General features: G+C 39.9%; 2 protein-coding genes across 2 annotated transcripts; both read left to right on the top strand.

Moving 5' to 3' along the window:
• The first annotated feature begins 2,688 nt into the window (after positions 1-2,688).
• rpz5 (rapunzel 5) lies at positions 2,689-7,666 on the top strand. Its single transcript, XM_034174233.1, has 2 exons — positions 2,689-3,001; positions 4,579-7,666. Exon 2 carries the CDS (start codon positions 4,646-4,648, stop codon positions 5,828-5,830), a length of 1,185 nt encoding a protein of 394 aa, XP_034030124.1. The 5' UTR covers positions 2,689-3,001; positions 4,579-4,645; the 3' UTR covers positions 5,831-7,666.
• A 907-nt stretch (positions 7,667-8,573) lies between these two features.
• Positions 8,574-22,824, top strand: rpz4 (rapunzel 4). Its single transcript, XM_034174232.1, has 3 exons — positions 8,574-8,711; positions 18,683-18,746; positions 18,891-22,824. Exon 3 carries the CDS (start codon positions 18,919-18,921, stop codon positions 20,092-20,094), a length of 1,176 nt encoding a protein of 391 aa, XP_034030123.1. The 5' UTR covers positions 8,574-8,711; positions 18,683-18,746; positions 18,891-18,918; the 3' UTR covers positions 20,095-22,824.
• The last annotated feature ends 1,888 nt before the right edge of the window (positions 22,825-24,712 follow it).

Raw genomic sequence — 24,712 nt, 5'->3', positions numbered from 1 at the left:
ACCGCATTGTCCTTGTGATGTGAAGCTGATTGAGCAGTTGGATGAAGAAAACGTGTTGCAGTAACACTCAGCTGCATTGCCTCAAGATGCTGCTGCAGTGGAATAACTGCTGCTTCTGTAACTGCTCGTGTACTTTACTGGTTTGTGTGCAGGTTTGTTTCATGGCCAGCAACCCTCTCGCTTGAGACTGCCGTCCAAATGCTTGTGCACAGCAATCAGGTGAACTCTTAAAATCTCTTAAATATTAATGAGTGCATTTTGGACATAGTAGTGTGAACTAAAAACAATCAACATCAGTCATTCTCTTTAATAGCAGTGTGTGCTTGAAACTGGCATATTGCTATTTAGAAGTGCACAAATGCAACCACCAAACCTCCCTGAGGTGAAGCAATTGAGTGCCTCATTTATGCAACACATTTTCCTCCTTCTCTGAGGACAACAGAAACAGATCCCCTGCTGTACCTGAACATTTCCACAAACCAAACCAGGGGAGGAGAGAGGGGAAAAGCACAGTAAAAATATGGCACATATGGCCCAGAATTATTAATTTTTGAGTGTTTTTTCATATTCTTTCTAGTTTTTATTATTATTATTATTATTATTATTATTTGTTTCATTGTAGTTTGAAATGCACTAACGTCTGTACAAACAGACTGTTCACATGTCATGAAACTGCCTACTACTATAAACTGGAAAGTACTCAGAGAGGGCATATCTCCAGCCATATATGTTGTATAAGATATGCTCCAGATGAAATTCAAATTAAAGTTCCTCATTATTTAGGACATTATACAACAGCCCACCAAATTCCACAACATCCTCTCACAACATTCTTAGCTAAATTGTGCTGTGTGCCAAACATTCTTATCTTAGTTTCCGAATGTATTCCAGTTCACCTCCAAAATTGAATCACTTATTTCCAAGAAAAATTACCTGTCTGCTCACCAAATCTCATTGAAAACTCTTCATTACTTTTTGAGTAATGAACAGTCAGACAAACTCCAGTGGAAACATTACCTCCTTGGTGGATGCAAGAAAAAACTCTGCGCTGAACTTTAGACCAGCTTCATGATGATCTATGGTGCAGCCGCTTTCTACTGTGGACTGCGCCCAACCACACTTCAATTTAAGACCAACACACCTCGGGCTGTGTTGCTTTGCATTTGTTGTGTGACAGGTGTAAAGAATAAATGAACCTCCAGAAACCTCAGATTTAAGTCACTTCAAATGGTAATGTGAACCTAGCCAAACAGTTATGATTCCAATCCGATGTTAATCTTAAAGTACAGATTGCTGAAACAGTGTAAAACTGGAACAGTACTCGAAGCGCGCATACCTCTGCCAACTTGAAGTGCTCTAACAGGTACCATTCTCTTGAAAAATAAATAAATAAAAACATTTTGGATCCACTCCTCTATTTGAATCCAATTCAAAATGCATTGTTATATATCTCTGCAAGTATTAGTCATTTTTTTAAAACAAGTTTTAAGATTACAAGAGGGGCATTTATGAACATTTAATAATAATAATAATAATAATAATAATAATAATAATAATAATAATAATAATAATAATAATAATAATAATAATAATAATAATAATACACTGATCCTTTGTGGAAAAATAGGCATGTAGAGTACAAACATTTAAGAACAGGTGAGATTAGGGAAGATCCAAATAACAATCCAGGTTTTGTGGACCTTGAAAAATATCCTATTGTGCAATGTCCCATTTCACAAAAATCAGTTTGCATAATCCTCCTAAGAGCCAAACAAACAAAAGGACAAATATTACTGAAAGCATTACCTCATGGTGGATAATGAACCATTGTTGATCATTTATGTTAATAACTCAAGATCAAATCCAAAAAGAGCATTTGTGTTGCATTCGTGTTGCATCAGGCGAGACGTCACTGCGAGCGAGGCCTTCTGGCACATTGACAAGACGCTCAGACCTCAGCACCAACTATCACGTCGCGAAACCGAGTCTCCACTTTCTGATGCTACGCAAGTGCGAGATGTGACAGCAGGGCGATAGACGGGGACACCAGAAAACAAGCAGGCATGTTCTCTGAGCCCTGGATCATCTCACCATCATCAGTGTGCTGCAAACATCCCTCCCTCCTCTTCTTCTCTCTGCTTCTTCAGGATCCATTAAGCAGTCCAGTTGGCAGTGACACTGGGCTACGTGTGGGTCACAGCCTGTTTTACGGAACACAAAAGCACGAGTGAGCTCCGACTGTCATGGCTTGTTCTCAGACATACAGACCGTCTTTCATTGGCGGGAGCTGTGACGGACCGATTCTGAAAACATCATCAGACTTTTTAATGCTTATATCCAGTGGCCAGTGGGCTTCTGTCTCGTATTATCATTCCCCGAATCATCTCCCAAGCCTTACTGTTATTTTTAAGAAACAAAAATAAAACTTTTTTGGAAACATTATCACTGTCAGCATGACTGAGCAACAATGTAACAGAGGTATTTGTGCATGCACGGCCTCATGGGAGTCAGAAGAACCAGCGCAGTGACCATGGCAACGTTGAACGGGCCACAACAAGAAGGGGTTTGTACTGATGGGCCCCTTGCTGCCCGACTGTGACTGCTCTCCTTTTTATTCTCTCTCTCTCTCTCTCTCTCTCTCTGGTGACCTCACTTTCTCTCTCTCTCTCTCTCACACACACAAAAACTAGTCTGAGTTTTTATTCTCCCAGGGTGCACGGTGTCCCTGCACGATCAGTGTTTACAGGATGTTATCTGTATCGGCCCCTCATCCCTCCGAGTGGGTTTCTGTGGAATGCTGAAAGTGGATGGAGGAGTTCCAAAGGGGGAGTGACAACAAGAGAGACAGAGAGAGAGAGAGAGAGAGAGAGAGAGAGAGAGAGAGAGAGAGAAAGAGAGAGAGAGAGAGTCTATATATACATCCCAAAGAGGCTGGTGCGCAAAGGCACAGCTGGACTTCTGGATTACTGGACTTCAGCCCACTGGATATTTAACTCATAAGGTGAGTTGTTATTCTGCTTTTCATTCTACATCTCCATCCATTTCTCAACTTTCACCACTTCATTCTCATTTTATTTTTCCACAAAGAAAGGATCAAGGAAAGAAACAAACAAACAAATAAATAAATAAACATACAAATTTAAAACAACTGGGCTTTTTTGTTTATTTGTTTAGATTTCCTCACTGTTATCAAATGTGATTTTACCAGAAATTTTAAAGTTAGATTTTGTATGTGCTTGAAAGTATGGAGAAAAATCATTTTCAGATGAAAACTGTCTAAAAATGTCCTGTTGGGAGTGGTGATGGTACAAACGGATGTGGTTTTGTTGATGCATTACAGACTTGTGGATGTGGTCTGTTGAATCTCACTGTAAAGTGGTGTTTGTCTCACTGGCTGTCTGACCAACCACTGTGAGGGACTTGCCTTTTTTCCATTTTCTCAAAAATACACCTCACCTCTGCTTTCATTTAAATAAATCTTTGTTTTTTAATAAGGGTTTTTTTTATTTCCAAACAAAAATCAAAGCAATCAGGTAGTATCTTGTTTAAGCATTTTTCCTGCATTAGAACTGAAAGAGCATTAAATTCTGTTGTATAATTCCAAAATTCTAATGTTGAACTGTTATAGGGTTTGTTGTTTTCACATAATAACATAAGAATATTTTTCCCACTGCTGGCATGTAACTAATTTAAGTAAATCTTATTATTGCAGTGGAGAGGCTGTTTAGAGAAACACCTTAGATCATTATAACAGCAATTATTGGCAAGCTTGTGTTGTATTCTCATATAAATCAACCCGGTGTTGTCCATTTTTTGACACTTTACATATTACAGTTAAATTATAGGCTGTAATGAGGAGGGAAGTGTGGTTCTATTACAGAACAAGTGTAGTGGTGGGGATTTTCTCTCTCTCTCTCTCTCTCTCTCTCTCTCTCTCTCTCTCTCTCTCTCTCTCTCTCTCTCTCTCTCTCTCTCTCTCTCTCTCAGACCTGGGTGTGCCTTTTTCTAAACTGGATATGGGCTCCAGAGAATTAAATGAGTTAGATCATCTCTCTTTTACACCGAAAACCATGATATAGTTACCAAAGTAATTCCCCCTTTTTTCCCATGTTGTGAACATCTGTGTTTGCACCACGGTTTGGGTATTGTTGGGCAGTTAAAAACAAAAAGACTTCCCAAAGGCCCAGTACTGCAGTGTTGCACAATATGTCAAGTCATAATTCATGAGTAAACTGCCCATGTTTGATATTTGCTCTAAACTGCCTTATATGTTTACAGTGGGTTCCTTTTGTGTACTTTCATGCACTTTTTGATATTTCTCAAAGCCACCAAGGTTCTAAATGAGTCTCTGTCATTAACTGACACTGCGGCATGAAACTGGATACCTACAAGTGCCAACATGTTCTACCGTTTGAGATATTGTTGAGTTTTGTTTGTCAGGAAAATGTCCTGTGAGGAAAAAAAAACTGACTTAATGCTAAGTGACATGAACATTTACAAATTGTAACCTTAAATATATTTTTCAATTGCCCAAGTATAATGAACTTTACAAGGGTTTTGTGTTTCTTCTTCTTTCAGGCACCAGCAAAGTCTTTGGCTGTGGAAAACACATTAAGTTAGCTAGTGTACAATACGTGACATAAAGATGAACAGTGTGGCAGATTGGGTCGTGCAGAACAGGGACAAGATCGAGAAGGGTGTGGAGATCATGGGGCAGGCCTCGGAGGTGCTGGCAGCCACTGTTGGCCAGCTTCATCCAGTCTTAGAGGCGGTGTTTGTGGCTTCAGCCGAGCTACTCAGCAATCCAGATGGCAAAGAGGCTCGTTACCTTACAGAGCAATTTGGCATCGTCAACCAGAAACTTGAAGGAATCCAAGATGAAATTGATCAAATTGCCCTGGAACTCCAGAAGACTTCCTTGAACAAGCAGAACTTTGACCGTGAGGCTCAGATGATCAGCCAGTATGAAAAGTTCCAAGACTTTGTCAATGCAAAGCCAAAGTTCAAGGAGAAGAAAATGGAGAAGTTCCTCAGCCATTACGAAAACACTGATGGAGACTTGAACCTGGACGCCCTTTACAATGCTGTCACTGGGAAGAATACCTCAGGAGACCCAATGCTGGAAACAGTTGTCGCCATAGAACAGAGAAGCAGAAGGGCAGTTGAGGATTTCTGTGCTCGACTGAAGAAGCTCTTCGTGGTGGGAATTATCGCTGTCATGGGTCATGCTGCCCTCAAGGAAGGGGTGGTGGGAGAGGAGATAGTGAAGAAGTGGCAGGACCAGATGGCTGATGTGGAGAAACGAATGAAAGCTGCGGTCGATGACTGTACGGAGAACTTTGCTGATCAGGCTAAATCGGACCTCGAACACTTGCTCCATGAGAAACACACCACTGTTGATGTTGACTTCACCAAATCCCTTCTGGATGCACTTGTTAAGAAGTACGACTGGGTAAAATGGTCTGTGAGAGCCTTCTACAATAAAGAACGCATATTCTTCTTCAACTGGTTGGCAGGAAAGAAATACCATGGAAAAGGAGGAGGAGCAAACCACTTTGAAATTTTGACCGAGTACAATATTCAAGTGGTCATCTCTTTCTGTGTTAATCCAACAACCATTAACAAGAGTCAGATCCAGGAGCTGATTGAGCAGCACAAGCTGAAGGGGAATATGATCGAAGTGGCCTTTTCTTTGAGCAAGAGTATCTCCAACTGTCTCGTTCATGCCATCAGCACTTTTAAAGAGGTGGTGGAGGCCAACAACTTCCCTGAGGATTCTTATTACTATGCAAAACACAAACGAGCCTACGTGTGCATTCATCCTGAGTAGGTTCATGTCTAAAATAATAAAGAGAATCTTACAGGAAAAAAATACTACCAATAAGTTCATGAATGTATTTACCTGAATATCTGAAGATATCTTCAATTAAATATATATATAAATTACTGATAAACAACTATAAATATGCTCATCTATCAGGGGTCTGGTGTGTAAATCATTGTATTGAAATTTTTCTTTTGCATATTGCTCTGCATCATGGATAATACAGTCAGCCATGTTATGTATGTCTGTGCCAACTTCACTGTAAAGTTATGAAAAATATAATGTTTCTGTCCACTGTGGATATTACAGTGCATAAAAAAATCAATTATATATGTGCTACTTTTGGTGGAATAGATAGTTTTCACTGTCATCACTCCAAAGCACTGTGACAGCAGTCCAGTGAGATAGTGGAAAGCCCATATGAGTAATGTGGCAGATTTGATCAATAATAATAACACCGCCATTGTCTATTTGTCTTGAGTGGTAGCTTCTCTCACATTTATGGCTAGCTTGATAACAAACACGATTGTGTTTGGTACAGCACAGTTGTTAATCATCAAGTAAGCTAATATTAGCATGCTAAGCAGCAACAGTTCAGCCAGAAAGCACCTAGTCAAACAGGAAAAACTTTTTTTTTTATTGTTGTGCAGTGCTCAATAGCTGTGACACAATATTAAATAGTTCAACATGTTCCTGCCACTGCTGGGATAGGGTCCAGCAGTTGAAGATGAGTGAGTGAGTTAACATGATCCTGCCATCAAAGCTAACCATTTTAGGTGGATACAGTGTTCAATGCTAGCATACTATAGCATGTTTTTAATATTAGCTTATTAGCTTTAAGCAGCCTCTCCATATTGTCTATACAAACAGCTGATTAACACAAACATATATTCCTTCCAAGTGACTTTGAATTTTCCACTCCGTTTAAGGGTGAGGTTAGAATTGCTAAAACTGTGATCCTAACAATGTTTTGAGAGTAACAGGCCACTATCATGTAACCACAGTTGGTGGAGGATTAAAACAAGAGTGAAATGTTTAAACTGCCTTATGTAAATATTCTTACTCGGTTCTTATTCTTGCTGTGTGGTTGTGTGACTTGGACTCCAGCCAGTCACCTAAAATGCTAACTGGATATCTTTAGTACCAAGTCTCTCCAGAGCCATGGTGGGCACACAGGGCAGAAACGGTGCACAAATTCTTGGGTACTGATCACTTCAGCAGGTGAACTGGACTTTAAATTGAGGGCAGTTCATCAGTAAAATCACCTCTAACTATCTCCTCCTTGAGGACCCCCAAGGCATTCCCAGGGCAGATGGGAGATACAATCCTTCCAGTGTATTATGGGTCTCCCCCACTACTGTATCTCCTCTCGGTTGGATGTGCCTCCTTTTTGATGTTAAGGAGTGGCATCTCCTTGTTTTGTGAAGTCCCTTGTAATGGAAATGATCCAAGGCAGGGCTTGACTGTTTTAGTCTTTTTTCCAAGTGACAGGAAACAGCTAAAGTTATTGTGCCTCTTTTTTTTTTTTTGTATAGCGGACAATTTCAATACCAAAACCAGGTCCATTCCAAACACATGGATTTGATATGAGATTTACAATCTGTGTTGTGAAATATCATGTGGTTGACTTATTTCAACTTATCAGCATTCAAAGTCTCATTTTCCAGATCATCTGTCACCCAGTTGGGTCTCTAAAATGGAATCATAAAAACTGTGATGTCAAGTGAAAACTATCTATCAGATTGCTGCTGGGTAAATGTCAATCATCTTAAATCCACAATGTTTTGCAACATTTTTTTAATGTGTATTTTAATTTGTAATAAAATATGAACACTTCTGTCATTATTGGTCATCACTGTTATTCAAAGAGTATGTCTAAAGACTGCTATGTCTAAATCCCTCTGTATTGTGGTCTGACATTTTATTTCAGTGTCCAAATTCATATTTATGCATAGTTGCCCAAATTATTTCATTTAAAAGATCATAAATTAATCTAGATGAAGGCCGACATTGATGTTATGTGAATTCCATACACACAGCATTACAATTAAATGTATTTTAAATTATAGAAAATTAATTATAAATCTTTCATAAAGTTTCAAAACAATAAAAATGCTGTTGTCTAATCTGCTCAATAGTACGACAGAGTTTTAGGGTCACATTGAATTTCTTTTTTTTTTTTTTTTTTTTGGACTTCGAGAATAAAGTCATAATATTACGAGAATAAAGTCGTCATTTTACGAGAAAAAAGTCATATTACAAGAAAAAAGTCAAAATATTATGTTATGACTTTATTCTCGTAATATTATGACTTTATTCTCGTAATATTACGACTTTATTCTCGAAGTCTTAAAATTATGACTTTATTCTTATAATATTACGACTTTATTCTCAAAGTCTAAAAAAAAATTCTATGTGGACCAAAATACCGTTGGACAATAGTAATTTGCACAGTTTGTTCATTTTCCTGGCGGGCCATGTGTGGCCCCTGGGCCCCAAATTGCCTACCACTGGCTGTACGAGTACTATACCTTCAAAAACCACGTCAAAAAACTTTATATCCCACAATGCAATGTTTTCGCGTGTGTGCTGTTGGCTACACCTACTACTTATGACGCAATTTGACGGTAAAAATGTTTTATTGCTCTTATTTTAGTGAAGAAGTGTTTGTTCACTAAAAGAGTGAATTTGAACACAGTTGCTGTGTGACTGATACTCACACGGGCGGAGGTTTTAATCAGAACAACTCTGTTGTGTTCACCAACGTTTATCCACCACCCTTTTTTTTTCTTTTTCTGTCTGATGGGTGTGTCTGCAATAAAACAAGTCACATGACCAACAGGAAGACAAACGGCCCGAAAGTTCGATTTCTTCCGCAAACTTAAAGGTGAGTCCACTTCTGATCCAATAAACGATTTATAGTTGCCAGATATCTGTCAGTCCGCGCGAATGATTGGGTCTGACGATGACGGAAAATAATCGATTTGACTTCTAATTCCGGTTTCTTATGTAACCTCGAGCACCTCGTTGGCTGTTCAATAAGTTCCAAAATGTCAAACGCTGAGTCACACGGTGCCAAAGCAGCCAACTTTCGTAAAATTATTTGCTGTCTTCAGTGGAAAGTAGAAAGTAGATTTAAAAAAATGCCTCGTCTGTGATGGGCGTCGGTTGCCAGTTCTGCTCCCCCATTTTTTTTCCAGGAAGTGTCCAATTTTTTAAAGGCGTAATCCACTTGTTTTTCACCAACACGGACTTAATCTGTGGTGTTAAACTGTGGTGTTTGGCTTTCTGTCCTGAGGATGTAAAATGATACAATTAGAGCCCCAGTACACAGACTGATCAATATGTTTTCCATTAAGAGACGCATTAACAGAACCTCAGCGGCTGTCAGAGATCGTTTTTGGTCAGAGGAATCTGGGCGTCTGATGTTTAGACATTTATCTTTTGTGCAGGATACCGTACACATGACGTTTCAGCTTGTTCTTTTTTTTATAGCAGTACACTGTAGAAGCAGTACAGAAGCAGTGTTTTATGGTTAAAAAATATATATAGCTTTTGTGTTTTGTTTTTTTTTTTGTTTTTTTTTTTTGCTTGTTTTTTCTTCTTCAGCAGTGTGTCAACAATCAAATTTATTCTAAGTGAAGCCAATTTCTGCCCTAACTGGTTAAGGAAACTAATCAGTTATAAAATTACAAATGTAAATTTCTTGTTGTTGTTGTGTGTATGTGTGTTTTTAAGGTGGTTTGTCTGAAACATTACAATACAATATAAAGATAGTTTCTCATGATCACTCAATAATGAAACTGTTGCATGAAATTAGAACTTTGGAACTATTCCAGAATTGGTCTTGGACCTTATAGTCCTCTTTCCCTCAGGTCATGAATTACCCACAAACCTCTGCGGTCGGCCATCTTGATAGTCAAGCCTTCATTGTTATTAGACAGCGATGCGAGAGACAAAGTGAAAATTCATCATGAACTCGAAGAGCGACGTGGTGGGAAAAACCTCAAAACAGATTATCAAGAATCTCTAGATGGGATTGCCACAGCTTGTTCTCTTGACAAGTTTTCTTTCAACGCCATATGTTCTGTGATTTGTTGAAGCTCTACTTGCATTCTCTCTTCAACCTCCGGGTCACTGTGTGCAGTCGCTGGCGGTTTCTGGTGTAGACAACAAGTCATCAATGCTAGCATCAGTACTATCAGTCGTCAGATCCAGTTCAGCACTACCCGTCTTTCCTTCTGCAGATCTAGCGGAGCAATTGCTGCTACTTGTTTTTTTTCTCACGTCTTCCTTTGACTCACTCATACTACTTATGATTACACAATATAATATATAGGTTGATATAAAAGACCACTATGTACAAATTGAATAATAAATTGACAACCATCCTTGAGTATGACTTTAAAATGCACATACCAGTCACAAAGTGGTCCCAACAGACTTTGTAGTGACACTGGTCGGGTCATGGCTCGAAATCCTGACTGTTTATTCTGGCTAGCCACACTCTTTTTCATTTGCTTGACAATTTTTTAGTCTTCTTTCCCAGATGAATGATGACTTTCAGTATAACCTTGTGCCATCGGCTCACATCGCAGACATTCCATCGGTTTGTACAAACCCACACTGTAAAAATATTCGCCATAATGAAACATGTAGATATGAGCATTTCGGCCTATGTGACAGAGGTGTCCGCACTTTGGCCAACCTGTCAAGATGGGCAACTACTGCATTGTGGGTAGAGCATGACATCATAGGAAACTGTCTATTGGAATTCTGCTACAGTGCAAGACTTCCAAAAGTGTGCAAAGCTATAGCTTGGAAGCAGAAGTATTGTTCAAATTTCCAAACTTATTATACATTTCAGAAAAAGAAAACACTTTTCTTAACCCTAAACCTTTTAAGGTAAAGTAATTAGCAAGGCTGCTAGGCAGTTGACACGAGAAGCATGCAGAGCCTTTCGAGAAATGGCAGTCTGGTTTGTGAGTGAAAAAAGCATACATGATATTGTCCTGGTTCAAACACTCTACAGAACAAAATAAAAACTGGCAATTGGGGCATTTGATACTGTGGTGTTGAAGCCTGTCTCACTTGCAAAAATGATACTGGTTTGAAATGACATGTGTAACACATGGGGCAGCACAGTGGCTTAGTGGTTAGCACTGATGCCTCACAGCGAGAAGGTCATGGGTTCAATTCCTGCCTGTGGCCTTTCTGTGTGGAGTTTGCATGTTCTCCCTGTGTTTGCGTGGGTTTCCTCCCACATTCAAAGACATGCGGGTTAGGTGATTGGAATCTTTAAATTGTCCGCAAGTGGGTGTGAATGTGCATCTGTTTGTGGCCCTGTGACAGACTGGCGTCCTGTCCTGGGTGTACCCCGCCTCACGCTCTATGACTGCTGGGATAGGCTCCAGCCCCCGCGACCCTTCATTGGACTAAGCGGTTGAAGATGAGTGTGAGTGTGTGTGTTTAATATGCTTTTTGAGAATAAAAAAAAATGCTTTGATGTCGCTGTATCAAGTGTCCCGTGACTAGTTTCTGCATTTTGCTTATCTTTTATATTTGTAAATATTAGATGTTGAGCAGCTTTTCATTCATTTTAAAAGTTTTAGTTTTACTTTTGCACAGTAGTAGAAAACAATTTTTCACTTCACTAACATAAAGATAATTACATCTGTTTTGATAATAAGTAATTTATCAAGAAAAAATCCTTCTGTGGCTCCAGGTTGAGGATTTTTTTGTTTGTTTTTTGAAAAGATAATATGCCACAAGATTAAACATTTTAGGGGTTTATCGTCTTGCAAAGTTGCTTGCAAAGTAAAACTTTGCAAGTAATTTTATTTTTATATGGTACTGGCAGCAGTTTTGTCTTTGTGGTTAACTTTGAAATGATGTTTGGGATTAATTTAAATTGCGGAATAATTTGGTGTGTAGGACTTTAGGACGTGTCATCTGGAGAGGAATGGTGCTATCTCACTGGAATCACCTTCAGTGGAGACAAAACTCCCTTAGGACAGACCTTAGCATAAAGACGGACGAGGTGACAGAATATTTTCCATTCTCTTGTTGCCTTGGTTACTTGCTGAGTTTCAATGGGAAAGGCACCCTTGCCAAGCAAGTTTAACCTCTTCCAGTTAATCACTTCCCATGCCTGCTGTTCTCATATCGACTTAGCTGTCTGAGGGAGAAGCAGCTCCTGAGTTTAAAGGAGAACGTCGCACAATGCAGTTAATCTGTTTGGGACAAAAACAAACAACCTGCAAAACCTGTGATGACACGTCTGTTGCCCAGAGCTGTTCACAGACAACAACTGTGAAATTGAAACCTGAATGACTGTGTTGTGTAGAAAGCTACGATTTGATAGAATAAATGCATGGCATCATACTGACATGATTAATGTCAGTATGAGTGCAACTACGTACAACTCAGGGTGACTCACAGTGTAGAGCTCGTATGAGCGCACCACGAAACATCGCATCGACGGGCAGGCGTGCACGTTGCTGGTGCGAAGGTTCGTGCACGCGATGGTGTCCTTCGAGTAGGAACACAGTGTGAGCTGCTGCAGCAGCTCACACTGTGTTACATGTGAAGCGGTGCACCATATTGCGCAGCTGATGTGGAGGGAAAAAAACAGCTGTATAATTAGTGAATGTCAGTAGGTTGATATAAATAATACATAAAAGGGGACGCAATACAGAACCCCGCAGTTAAATAAAAACAAAAGAATGCCACTCATGGGATATGAACCCACACGCTCTGATTACCAGATGGAAACTTTACCACTGCGCTACAATCACTGTCTTGTAACAGGAGCCTGAAATGGCTAAAATCAACAAGCTGATAAAGGTATTTTCTAAAAAAAATGCTGTGTTAACTGACCAATCTGCATTTGGTATGGCGTATTACTGCTGATACGTGACTGAAAGTGGCGTATTTGTCATACTGTTGGGTTGTCCTGGTCCTGTGGTGCACCACTCACAGCCCTCATGGCCCGACACCGTGTCCTGTCAGGCGTGACATTCAGATCGTGTTCGCCTGCTGCGTGTCCAAATGAACTGACAGTCCGTTTTTATGTATTTCCACACAAGTGCACACACACACACACACACACGTGTCTGTCAAAACACAGAACGTGTGCTGCAGCTGAGATGTCCACGACCGGAGATGTCTCAACGGCTGTGGGCAGCCACGCCCCCTGTCCTGTCACCACACAGACCAAGATGTCACTTTATGATCAGATGAGAGATGCCTCGCCTGCAGCAGGGGGCGTGCAAACCACAAGTACACATGTGTTGGGGGTGGGGGTAGCACGGAGAGCGCGTGAAACACACTCACACGTGTTGTGGGGGGAGCCGACACTCTGGCACGCCACATGTGCAACTTCACAGTCATGGGGCACTTAGACAAATTTTACTGCCAGCTCAACAGTGATTGTCTGCTGGCTGTTGTTGTGTTAATAGTACAAATGGCCACACATTTTCTAAGTGCCAAATGAGCGGTGTTAGATGTTCATGTGTCACCTGGAATTTGGCCGACACCTGCCGCGAGAGGGATCGATGGGTTCACACAGCGCACACTCTGTCTTCCAGTCGCTGGTGTGTTCAAATAGTGTACTATACAGGTGTACGAGGCAGCTACGGTTTGCACACGATTCCTGCTTCATGCGCAGTTTATGCACAAATCGGCCAAATTCGCACTATGTGTGAAGGGGCCCTTAGGTTGGTATATAAGATTAACTTTTTTTATCCCAAAGAAAATTATTTTGCCAGAGTGCCGAACAGTAAACGTTGAACTTTTTTTTTTTTTTTTTACAATATGTACAACAGATTTATGTGACTGAAGACATTTTAACAAGATGTCATCAGTGACTATGTTTACATGCCGTTAATATTTGGGTTAAGGTCAATATTCCGGTTTCTGAATCATTAGGAATAACCCGTTTACATGCTTAAGCAGACAGAGTTATTCCTGTATACATGGTCATTGGTATCATTTGGAATATCCCCATCTAGACAGTGACGCGCGTCTTCCACCGGTGCTTGATTTGGTCTGGCGTTCATGCAAATCCTGCTTCGTGTAATCCTGCTTTGTGTAATCCTGATTCATGTAAAACCCCTTCACTACATACTTTTCTCAAACATCAACATCAACATTTTTCTTACTTTTCTCACCTGCGGGCTGCCTCCGCATCAAAACAGCGAGCGCAGTCTCTAGACCTGTTGCCAGATTTGGCGCAGCTCTGCACAGCAGAGAGGGGGCGGTGTGAGTGGGCGGCTGCAGCGTTTACCGAGCCCGCAGACATGGTAAGCGCATCGGAGGCAGTGAGAGCAATCGCGGTGATATGCCGACCGGTGCAGCGACCGGCCCACCTGATAAGGACGCAGAACACAAGGCGCTGTTTACATCTGCTTCTGTGGTGTCCGGTGGGTTGCGCGTGCCGCATACAAGTAGTTGCCGTACTCAAAAGACCAAGATTCCTTGCGGATAGGACATGTGCAGAACACAAAATAATGTTCCTTTCTATGGGGATATCCCGATGCGCGTTTATATGACCTGATATTCGGGTTAGCAAAGGAGTAACCCAGGGGTCTTATTCGGGTTTTTAAAAACCAGAATATGAGCATATTCAGGTTTTTGTGGATGTTTACATGGCCGTGCGCAACCGGGTTATTGCTAATATTCCAGTTATGAAAGGGTTATGAAAGGGTTATTGGCTGCATGTAAATGTAGTCAGTGTGGCATGCAGGAGGTAGGAGGTGTTGTCCCGGATGCTGCGCAGTTTCCTCAACATCCTCCTCTGACACCTCCACCACCGACTCCAGCTCAATCCCCAGGACAGAGTCAGCTTTCGTGATGAGCTTGTTGAGTCTGTTCGTGTCACCTTCCTTCAGCCTGCTGCCCCAACACACTACAGCTTAGAAGATGACGCTGGAGACCACTGAGTGATAAAGCATCAAGTGATATATGTGTATATTAGTTGGGCAATGGATCACAAACCTTACAGTTCAGATTGGATCACCATTTTTGTCACAAGTTTGATCTTTTTTTTTTTTTTTTTTTTTTGGATCATAAAATGGGATTGGTTGTTTGATTTATTTATTTGGCATTTAAAATAGAAATTCATAAGATCAGTTATTGAAAAAACAATAACATACTAGCACATGGGACAAATGCTGTGGATAAAATAAGAAAGTAAAAAGACTTATTTACATTTAGTGGTGCAGCTTAGCTAAAATTTCCAAAGCATAGAATTTGGTACACATGTAGCCAAAGGTATTCCAAATAAAATAGGATATTGAGCCATCATGAATTTTCAATATTTCACCCATGGCAGCCATTTGTTGTAATGAAAATTGAAAAATGTTCCTGTCATATTGGAAAAATATACCACATTATTTGTCTGCTCATAAAGATTCCAGAAAAGTTGAAGTTGTTCCAATTTTGGTAAAAAGTGATGCAGATTATTGGTTGGGTTAATGGGGTTTTAAAAAGAAATAGTTGGCACCATCTGTCATGCTTAGTTATCACGTTACTGGGCAACATGTGCCATAGAATCCAATGGATGTTGACCTTGTTTGATCTTTACTTTGGAGACCAAGCATTCAACACAATAAAAAATATTCCATTTATTAATCATATTGGCTCAACCAATAATTTGCATCACTTTTTACTAAAACTGGAGCAACTTTAACTTTTGATCCCTGTAAAAACTGAAATTGACCATTGTCACCATTTTTGCTGTTTTTACTCCATGACATTCAGTCATAGATGGTCTCAACTATACCTTTTTGAAATCTGTATGATCACACAAATAATATGGTATACATTTCAATATGATTGAAACATTTTTAAATTTTAACCCCTGTGTAATTACATTTGCCAAGGATGTAATAAAATCATCTATGTTTATTTATTTATTTATTTGTCTGTCTGTCTGTCTGTTAGAAAGATTACGTCAAAACTACTGCACAGATTTTGATGAAATTTTCACCACACAGATATTAGACAAAGGAAGATTCCATTAAGTTTTGGAGGTGATCCAGATTCTGGATCAAGTTTCACTTTAGGATTACATCAAAACTACTGCACAGATTTTCAACAAATTATTATCACAGATACATATTAGGCCATGGAAGACTCCATTAAATTTTAGAGGCGATCTGGATCTGGATTCTGGATCATTTCACTTTATATAGGCCTTGAAGGATTACATCAAAACTACTTCACAGATTCTCACCAAATTTTCACCACAGATGGATATTAAGCCATGGAAGACTCCGCTGAATTTTGGAAGTGATCTGGATTCTGGGTCAAGTTTCTCTTTATAGTTTTTTTTAAGGATTGCGTCAAAACTACTTCACATATTCTCACCAGATTTGCACCACAGATAGATATTAGGGCATGGTAGACTCCACTGAATTATGGAGGTGATCCGGATCTGGATTCTGAATCAAGTTTCTTTTTATAGGCTTTGAAGGATTACATCAAAACTAATTCACGGATTCTCACCAAATTTGCAGCACAGATAGATATTTGACCATGAAAGCCACCATTAAATTTTGCAGGTGATACAGGTCTGCATTCAGGATCAAGTTTCTCTAGGGTTTTAAGGATTATGTCACAATTTGCACCACAGATAGATAGATAGTAGGGCATGGAAGACTGCACTGAATTTTAGAGGTGATCCGGATTCTGACTCAGGATTTCATTTTAAAGTCTTTCAAGGGTTATGTCAAAATTACTTCACGGTTTCTCACAAAATTTGCACCACAGATAGATATTAGGGCATGACTCCACTCAATTTTGTAGGTGATTTGGATCCGGATTGACGGATGTCAGAAATCTCAGATTGCTCTTGTTCTTCATTGCCCTTGTAGGTCATTACTGGTCAGCTCCAGGATGGCTCGACATCTGAAAATAAACATTAGTTACTTTAGAATAAGTGTGCCACATTTTATACTTTTTTCACAGAATGCACATTTATTTTGATGTGCCGCACCACTAATTGTGGTTCTCAAAGAGGAGAGGGGACAAATATAACTTTGCTTTCCAAGTGGCACAACCCTTGGAAAAGAATCATATTTTTTCCAAAGCTTAGAGGACTCTCAGCTACTTCAACCTCACCTGCAATCAAAAAAGGGGAAGTGTGGCACACACTCCACCCTCTATTCTTCATATTTTGTAGTGATTCTTTCTGTGATTGGATTCTGATGTGCTTCAAGCTGAACAAGGCTGCCTCGGGTCAGGTGCAAAGCAACAGACACCGCTTTCAACATGCTTTGTTCATGTGAATGCGCAACTACATTTTCTCTGCAAGCAGGTGTGCTGGATCAATGCAAGTGCTTACAACTTAATTGGATTTCACTGTAACTCTGTTGAGATTCAATTCACTGTGGCAATAAATCTCTATTTCACACTATATGGCCGCCACCCACCCCCCCACCACCAAAACTGGGGGGGGTCATATTACACACCTTTTTGGCAAACTAACATCAATGGCTTTCTTAAAAAAATTATCTTAAAGTTTGTATCCAAAAGGTATGCCAGAAACACTGGCATGATATCCTAAAATCAGAGACTTTCAAGGCTGTGCTCAACCCAGTATCACGGCATGTCATGATTCAGCAGCGCGAAAGACACATTAATCTATTGGTTCATAATATTGACACGAAAATTGCAAAATGTTCATAATGGGAGCACAAATTTATTCTAATTCATTCCGTGACGGCTGCATGAAATTATAAGTGATGGGCGGGGGGAGTTAGGGGAAGGAGTAGGGTTAGGTTATGGTTAGGGTTGGGGGTAGGGGTAGGGTTAGTAATAGTGAGTTTAAAAAAAAAAACCCTGTCATGAAAATTTTAATCATTTCGGGAGCATGAAAAAAAAACATGAGATTGGGCTGCTGTGCCTGTTGCTTTAAATTGAAAGGAACTGTTAATGGCCACACCCCTTCTCCCTTTTGAGAGGGGTTGATATCTGTCTCTGTCCAACAGGAGCATGTTTTACAACAAACAGGAATTCAGATATGGGCCTCTGTTACATACGTCACAGAAGTCTAAAATGGGACATTTCAGGTCTATAGGTTTGTTTACAGCACATGCACACACAAAATTCTAGTATATTGAGGATATTTAGCATGAAATCTCAAATACATTTAATCGTGAAAAGTTCATAAAACCCAGTTTTGTACAGTATGGTCCATTTAAATTTGCATCTGCTCACGGTATCTACGGGATCTTGTTGGTTCATTGTAACAGCATGAATCAGCTTCATTCAGCTTTAGTTGAACTTTGGATCCTGAACAAACCTTTCCTGTGCAGTCGTGTGATCCACTATAATAACTGCAAACACCTCAGAACTACAGATTCATACAAGCATGTCATATTTCATCATATTTAAATATGAAATGAGATTTATAACCAACTCAACTCAGTCATAAACATAATGTTTTTTCAGCAAAAGTGTAAAACACGAAATACCTTGTTAGTTTTTACAGAGGTCTTGCTTTTACGTTTTTGCATTCCTCTGTTAGTAACATTTAGATGAATTATCAACCTTCTAAGTGAAATGACAGCACTTGTAGGTTCTGTAGTCTATCATTTAGTTGATTCCATAGTGTTGATAGACCAGACATGAGAGGAGATTTATTTTTTAAATTATGGTTTGATTGTAGCTGCTGCTTGACTGAGCATTAGCTCACTCATAAAAATGTGTTTTCAGGCCTACTCACAGGTCAGCTCATAAAAAGCTTTCTGTCCTTGCTGACTTCTCCTTGCATTGTTGACTCATTGCTCACGGGGTGTGAACAAATCGAAACCTACTGAAGCTCACGTTGCTGTTTCTTTTCTTCCTTATCAGTTTCTGCTGAGTTTTAAGAAGAGAAACAGAGCAGACCTCAGTCCAACAGTGCTTCACCAAACCTGTAAGTGACCTTGTATGTTCTTTTTTTTCTCATTATTATTCCTTATTATTCATTGGTTGGCCTTCAAAGAAAAATAGTCACAGCAAAACCTACTTTGATGTTGTCTTCCCGATGTCAACATTTTTGTTTTACCACATTCTCCAGAAATATTCAGTAAGCTACATCAGCAAAGATGGCAACCCAGCTACAGAAGCTCGTGGCAGAAAAGGAGGACATGGTGGAGACGGTGATGGAGGTTTTTGAACAAGGGGCTGAAGTGGTGGCCAGTATCACCGGTGATTTCTTCCCCATATTCTCCATCGCGGCTCCGCTCGTGAAGCTAGCATTGGACAATGTGGAAAGCAAAGAAGCTGTGTTCATGAAGGAGCAATTCCAGAAGGTCCGCGAACGTCTGGAAGTTGTCTCAGAGGAGCTTAAGTGCATCAATGATGAGATCAAGAAAAGCGGAGTGGATGCTGCATATTTCTCAGTGGAAGAGAACATCACTAACCAGTTTAGGAAGTACATGGACATCCTCAATGCCAAACCCCAGTTCCGTGAGGTCAAGAAGAAGCTTTTCCTGGATCATTTTGACAAAACCGGCGGTGACAAAAACCTTCACATTCTCTACAATGCTGTGACGGGAGATAACTTCGCAGGGGAATCTGTGCTTGAGATCACGCTGAACTATGAAGAGAAAAGTCGGCGAGCAGTAGAGGACTTCTGTGCAAGAATGAAGAACCTCTTCTGCATTGGTCTCATCGCGCTGGTGGGCCATGCGGCTCTGAAGGGATATGATGATGAGGAGGAAATTCTTAAGGACTGGGGTGAGAAGATGAAGGTTGTCCAGAGTAAAATGGATGCTGTTATCGAAGACTGCATCCAAAGCTTCGCCAAACAGGCTGAGGTGGACTGCCACCGACTGCTGAGAGACCACTCTGATTTAAGCAACCAAGAACTAGCTGATGCCATCATTGAGAAGCTAAAGTCAAAGTACAACTGGGTGAGGTGGTCCGTGCGCGTATTCAGATCCCCTTCTGGCCTGTTTGCAAGCAAAAAGGATGTCCACTGTGCAACCGGGAAGAGTCGCTTCCATCTGCTTTCATCGGATGAGAAACGGAATGTTGTGGTGTCCTACAGCTGCTTGCCTGAGCCTGTAGACAAAGATCACATTCAGCAGTTGATCCAGAGTCAGAAGAAACTGACTGTGGTGGCTGTAGCAGAGGCGCTCTTTGAGCAGCTGCCTGGTGACTGCGTGGTCCACACCGTCAAAATCAGCAAAGACCTGGGTTCCTCCAGGACCTTCACAGAAGAGCTTCTTTACTGGGAAGAGCACAAGAACTTCTACGTCTGCGTTCACTCTGCTTGATCTTTTAGCTGCACTATAAAAGTAGTTACAGAATTCCAACTTTATATGCTACTTTAGGATAATCACGGACTTCACCTCTATTCCTCTTTGGAAATTACTCACGATATGTGCCTTAAAGTTGTACACATCCTGTCCACTTTTTTCCTCAAAGAATCCTTGCTGATACTTTCTTATGAGGTTTATCCACACTGTCCAATTTGAAAATTGTACTTCAAGAAAAAAAAGTGATGCGTAGAAGCTATATGTTCCAGCAAGGTGAGAATGTGGTGATGACATCACCATGTTTGACACAATAACATCGTCAGCATAGACTTTGTGGAGGCTGTGAGGAAAGTCCCAGTCATTAGTTTATCTTTAAATTCTTGTATTTATTTCTCTAAATCAGTGTTTTGCTTAACTGGCTTTTTAAAATTACTAAACATTTTCAGCATCTGTGTGAAAGACATTCCTGTAATCTCAAGGTTATCTTGGGGAAAGAATTTAAAATGGTATTAGACAAATGAAATGTAAATGTAACTGAAATGTATAAATCTGCTGACATACAGTTTGTGTGCCGAGGCTCACTTGTTTACCTGCGGCTGCCATGCAAATATCTTTTGTTGTTGTTTTGTGAGATACTTGGCTGCATTAAAGCGCCAATCTTATATTTGCTCAAAGCCACAACTTTATTTAGTTTGTATGAGGGTATATAAAAACAATGCATATGCCCTTTCAATTTGTATTTTGAGCATTGCATATATTGGTTTTAGTGTTTGTAATCTTATTTTTGAGACTGCGATCAAAATTAGTATATCCTGACTTTAACTTGCTACAGGTTGTGGGTGCGACACTACATTTAAATTGCAAATACATTACTTAAACACAGCAGTAATATTCAGTATTGCCTTACACCACTGACTTGTTCTTACTCTGTTTCTAATTTTTAGGTTACCAGCCATGTCGCGGCGCAGCGTTCTTTGTAGTCATTGCGGCGGCCTTATATTGTGATATCTCAAAAACTGTATGAGAACTTTTTTCTAATTTGGCAAGGGCATAATATGGGTCTTTGACATCGTTCTCGTCTAAAAATCATATTTGTAGATTCGTTTGTTTGGAAATGGCCATTTTTATGCTGAAAATAGCCATTTTGAGCACTTAAAGACAGTTTTCGTAAAAACTGTAACTTTTTTCTAATTTGTCAAGGGAGTAAGTAATATGGGTCATTGGCATATTTCACTTCAAAAACTATAGTCATGGATTTGTTCGTTTGGAAATGGCAGCCATTTTATGCTGAAAACAGCCTATTTGGGTATTTGGATCCAATTACTCAAAAACTGTCTAACCTTTCTTTCAATTCAGCAAGGGCACAATATTGGTAATTGACATTCTTCCCGTCCCAAAATTATTTGCTTAGATTTGTTCGTTTGGAAATGGTGTACATTTTTATGCCAAAAATCACCAATTTGGGTATTTGGACCCAATTTTCTCAAAAACTGTCTAACGTTTCTTTAAATTTCACAAGGACACAATAATGGTCATTGGCATTGTTCCCATCCCAAAATTACATTATGTAACACAATTTTTGTTCCTGGCTTCTAAGTGTTATATTTCAACTGCTTATGTCTAAAGTCTATGGAAAAATGACAGAAGCAAAGTTTCTGTGGAATAACAGCTATTTTCTATTTATTTAAGGCATAACAAGTTAGGAAAACTCACTGTGTACCCAAGAACAAAACAAAAATAAAAATTTGTTACATAGTGTTATTTGTGTAGATTCATTCGATAAATTTGTTTTTATGCCAAAAATGGCCATTTACCTTGGGGTTTAATTGAGCCGGTAATCCACATGGCCTTTGGCACTCTGTTTTTTAGCAATTATATTTTTATGTTATTGTCAAGGTTCGACTTGGTTAGCAGGTGTCTGGACAAAAAAAGGAAGATTTTTTTTAAGGTTGCAGACAAAATTACACCACCAAGGCTGAAGTGACACATCACAAAAAGGAAAGCAGTTCACGAATCTCTGAGAAATGTCATGTTTCTGTGTCTGTTGCTTTAACTGAAAAGGAGCTGCTGGTCCTCATCCCTGTCCTATCAGAGAGAGGATCATCTATCACTTTATCAGTGTGGGCTTGACACAGTCAAGTCCATCGAGTATTTTGCAATCACATCATTAGCTTATCCCGGTCCTACCGCATGTGACCAAGCTAGCATAGTGGGCCTAACCCCATAGTTTTGTAATCATTTTTCAAATCTTATTTATACTTAAAAACATTACCTATTCATAAGCCAAAAGTTGCTCTTTATTTTAAATTTACCAACCACTTGGGGAGGGAGAAGAAGAAGGCTGTGTTCATTGTCCACATTCAAAATGAGATAGCCTAACTGTGCTACTATCACCTATGCAATCAATGAATACAACTATTGAAAGATGCGGCCTCTGAACTGATACACAGCCACAGACAGAATTGTGTGATTTTGATGATGTTTTAACATGAATGTTCAACCATATTTAATTGTTCAATGAAAATGAGCCACCCCCCCCCCCCCCTCCAGATATTTAATGATTGTGTTTTATGTGTATTTGTGTATTTCTTTCATTTGCTCTTTTTTTTCAAGCCGCTTGCCTTTATTACAGTGACATGAACACAAATACAGTAGATTTATTTGCCTCTTCAGCTTCCTTTTGTGTGATGGTACACCAAAGTTATGAATGTAATAAATCTTTCAAATAAACTACTATATACTTTTATTGTTGTAATGCCTCTGTTTAAGTGATACCCGTATTCTATGATTTGTATCTTAGTTTGTACATGCTGACTGTTCCAATCTGACTGATATTAATAGTAATGGAAAAATTCAGTCTTTTTGCTTTGGATTGTAGTGGGTTACATAACGAGTGAAAGTAAACTGGGGAAGCCTAAGTGCAAGATAAATGGAAAAAATGATCCTGAGTGCAGCAGATAACAGAATATTTACAGAGGAACCATTCTCATGCTGATTCAAGCACCAAATTCAGCCAAAATACTCCTTAGACATTACTCTTTTGACAAAACGGACTGCGCACTTAAATTTTCAATAGGCTGCCAGGTAGGGGTCAACTGAAGAATTACACAGGGCTCAACATTTAAAAATGCTCCAATCATATTGGAAACCATAACACATTATTTGTAAGAACATCATGATTCCAAAATGATTCCCCCCCCCCCCCAAACACACACACAAAAGCTGCTCCTTAACCACTAGACCATCACCTCCCCTAAGAAGGGGAGGTGATGGTCTAGTGGTTAAGGTGGGCTTGAGTCCAGAAGATCATGGGTTCAAATCCCTGCCTGACTTGAAAATCACTAAGGGCCCTTGGGTAAGGCCTTTAATCCCCTATTGCTCCCGATGTGTAGCGAGGGCCTTGTATGGCAGCACCCTGACATCGAGGTGAATGTGAGGCATAAATGTAAAGCGCTTTGAACGTCTGATGCAGATGCAAAAGCGCCATATAAATGCAGTCCATTTACCATTTATTTACCATTTGGGGATAATAAATTGCAATAATCAATATTCTGTTTGGTAAAGTGGGTTAATGGTAAATGGACTACATTTATATAACACTTTCATAGCAAAGCACTTTTGACTGATGCCTCAAATTCACCCATACACACCTGCACACTGATGTCAGGGTGCTCCTGTGTAAGGTGCTCACTACACACCAGGAGCAAACTGGAGATTAAGGACTTTGCCCAAGGGCCCCGAGTGATTTTCCAGTCTGACAGGGCTTTAAATAAAGCATCATTTGGTCACATGCCCACTACTTGACCATGAACCCCCCCACCACCACCCCGCCAGTGTTAATGGGCTGTGGAAAGATTACAATATGTAGCATAGGTGCTCTACGGTTGATCCTTGACTTCAAACAATATCTTCATGTTCTTAGGATGCGTCTAAATCTGTTGTACTTTTAGCATAACTGACCCCAGGACCCTGATTTGTGCAACAGCCATTTGTAAGGAAAGCAACATGTTACTGAGGATTGAGGAAGGTATTTAAGAGTCGCCTGTGCTGCTGGAGAGCTCTTACGTTTTAGAGTTGAAGATGGAAATGATGCTGTGCTAGTCTGGAAACACCCTTAGTCCTCTATAATTATGTGGTTGTGGTTTTTCTATCTTTGTCATATGAACACTTGTGTCCTTGCAGTGTATTTCACATGCAGAGCAAGTGCCTGAAGCAGGAAAGAACAAGTGCAAAGAAAATCAACTCTCCAGCTATAGATTTTTACTGATATCTCTTTATAATTGGATGTAAAAACACAATTATTGGCTTGTGTAAAGAATAACCACTCTTGCTTCACAGTGAGAAGGTCCAGAGTTTGGTTTCAGCACTGCTCAGTATGATGTTTGCAAGTTCCCCATGTCTCCTTGGGTTTGTTTTTAGCACTCCAGTTCCCTCTCACCATCAAGAACAAACATGATCATCATTGCATACATGCTCCTTTCACTGCTTGTGATGGAGTAGTTCCTGGATGCTGTGGCTACACACTACTCCAAGTGGGTGGATTTTGTGTGTGTGTGTGTGTGTGTGTGTGTGTGTGTGTGTGTGTGTGTGTGTGTGTGTGTGTGTGTGTGTGTGTGTGTGTGTGTGTGTGTGTGTG

Source organism: Thalassophryne amazonica, chromosome 7, assembly GCF_902500255.1.
Source record: "Thalassophryne amazonica chromosome 7, fThaAma1.1, whole genome shotgun sequence".
Lineage (NCBI taxonomy): Eukaryota > Metazoa > Chordata > Actinopteri > Batrachoidiformes > Batrachoididae > Thalassophryne > Thalassophryne amazonica.
The sequence above is the reverse complement of the archived record's forward strand: the minus strand, read 5'-3'. Positions and strand labels throughout refer to the sequence as shown.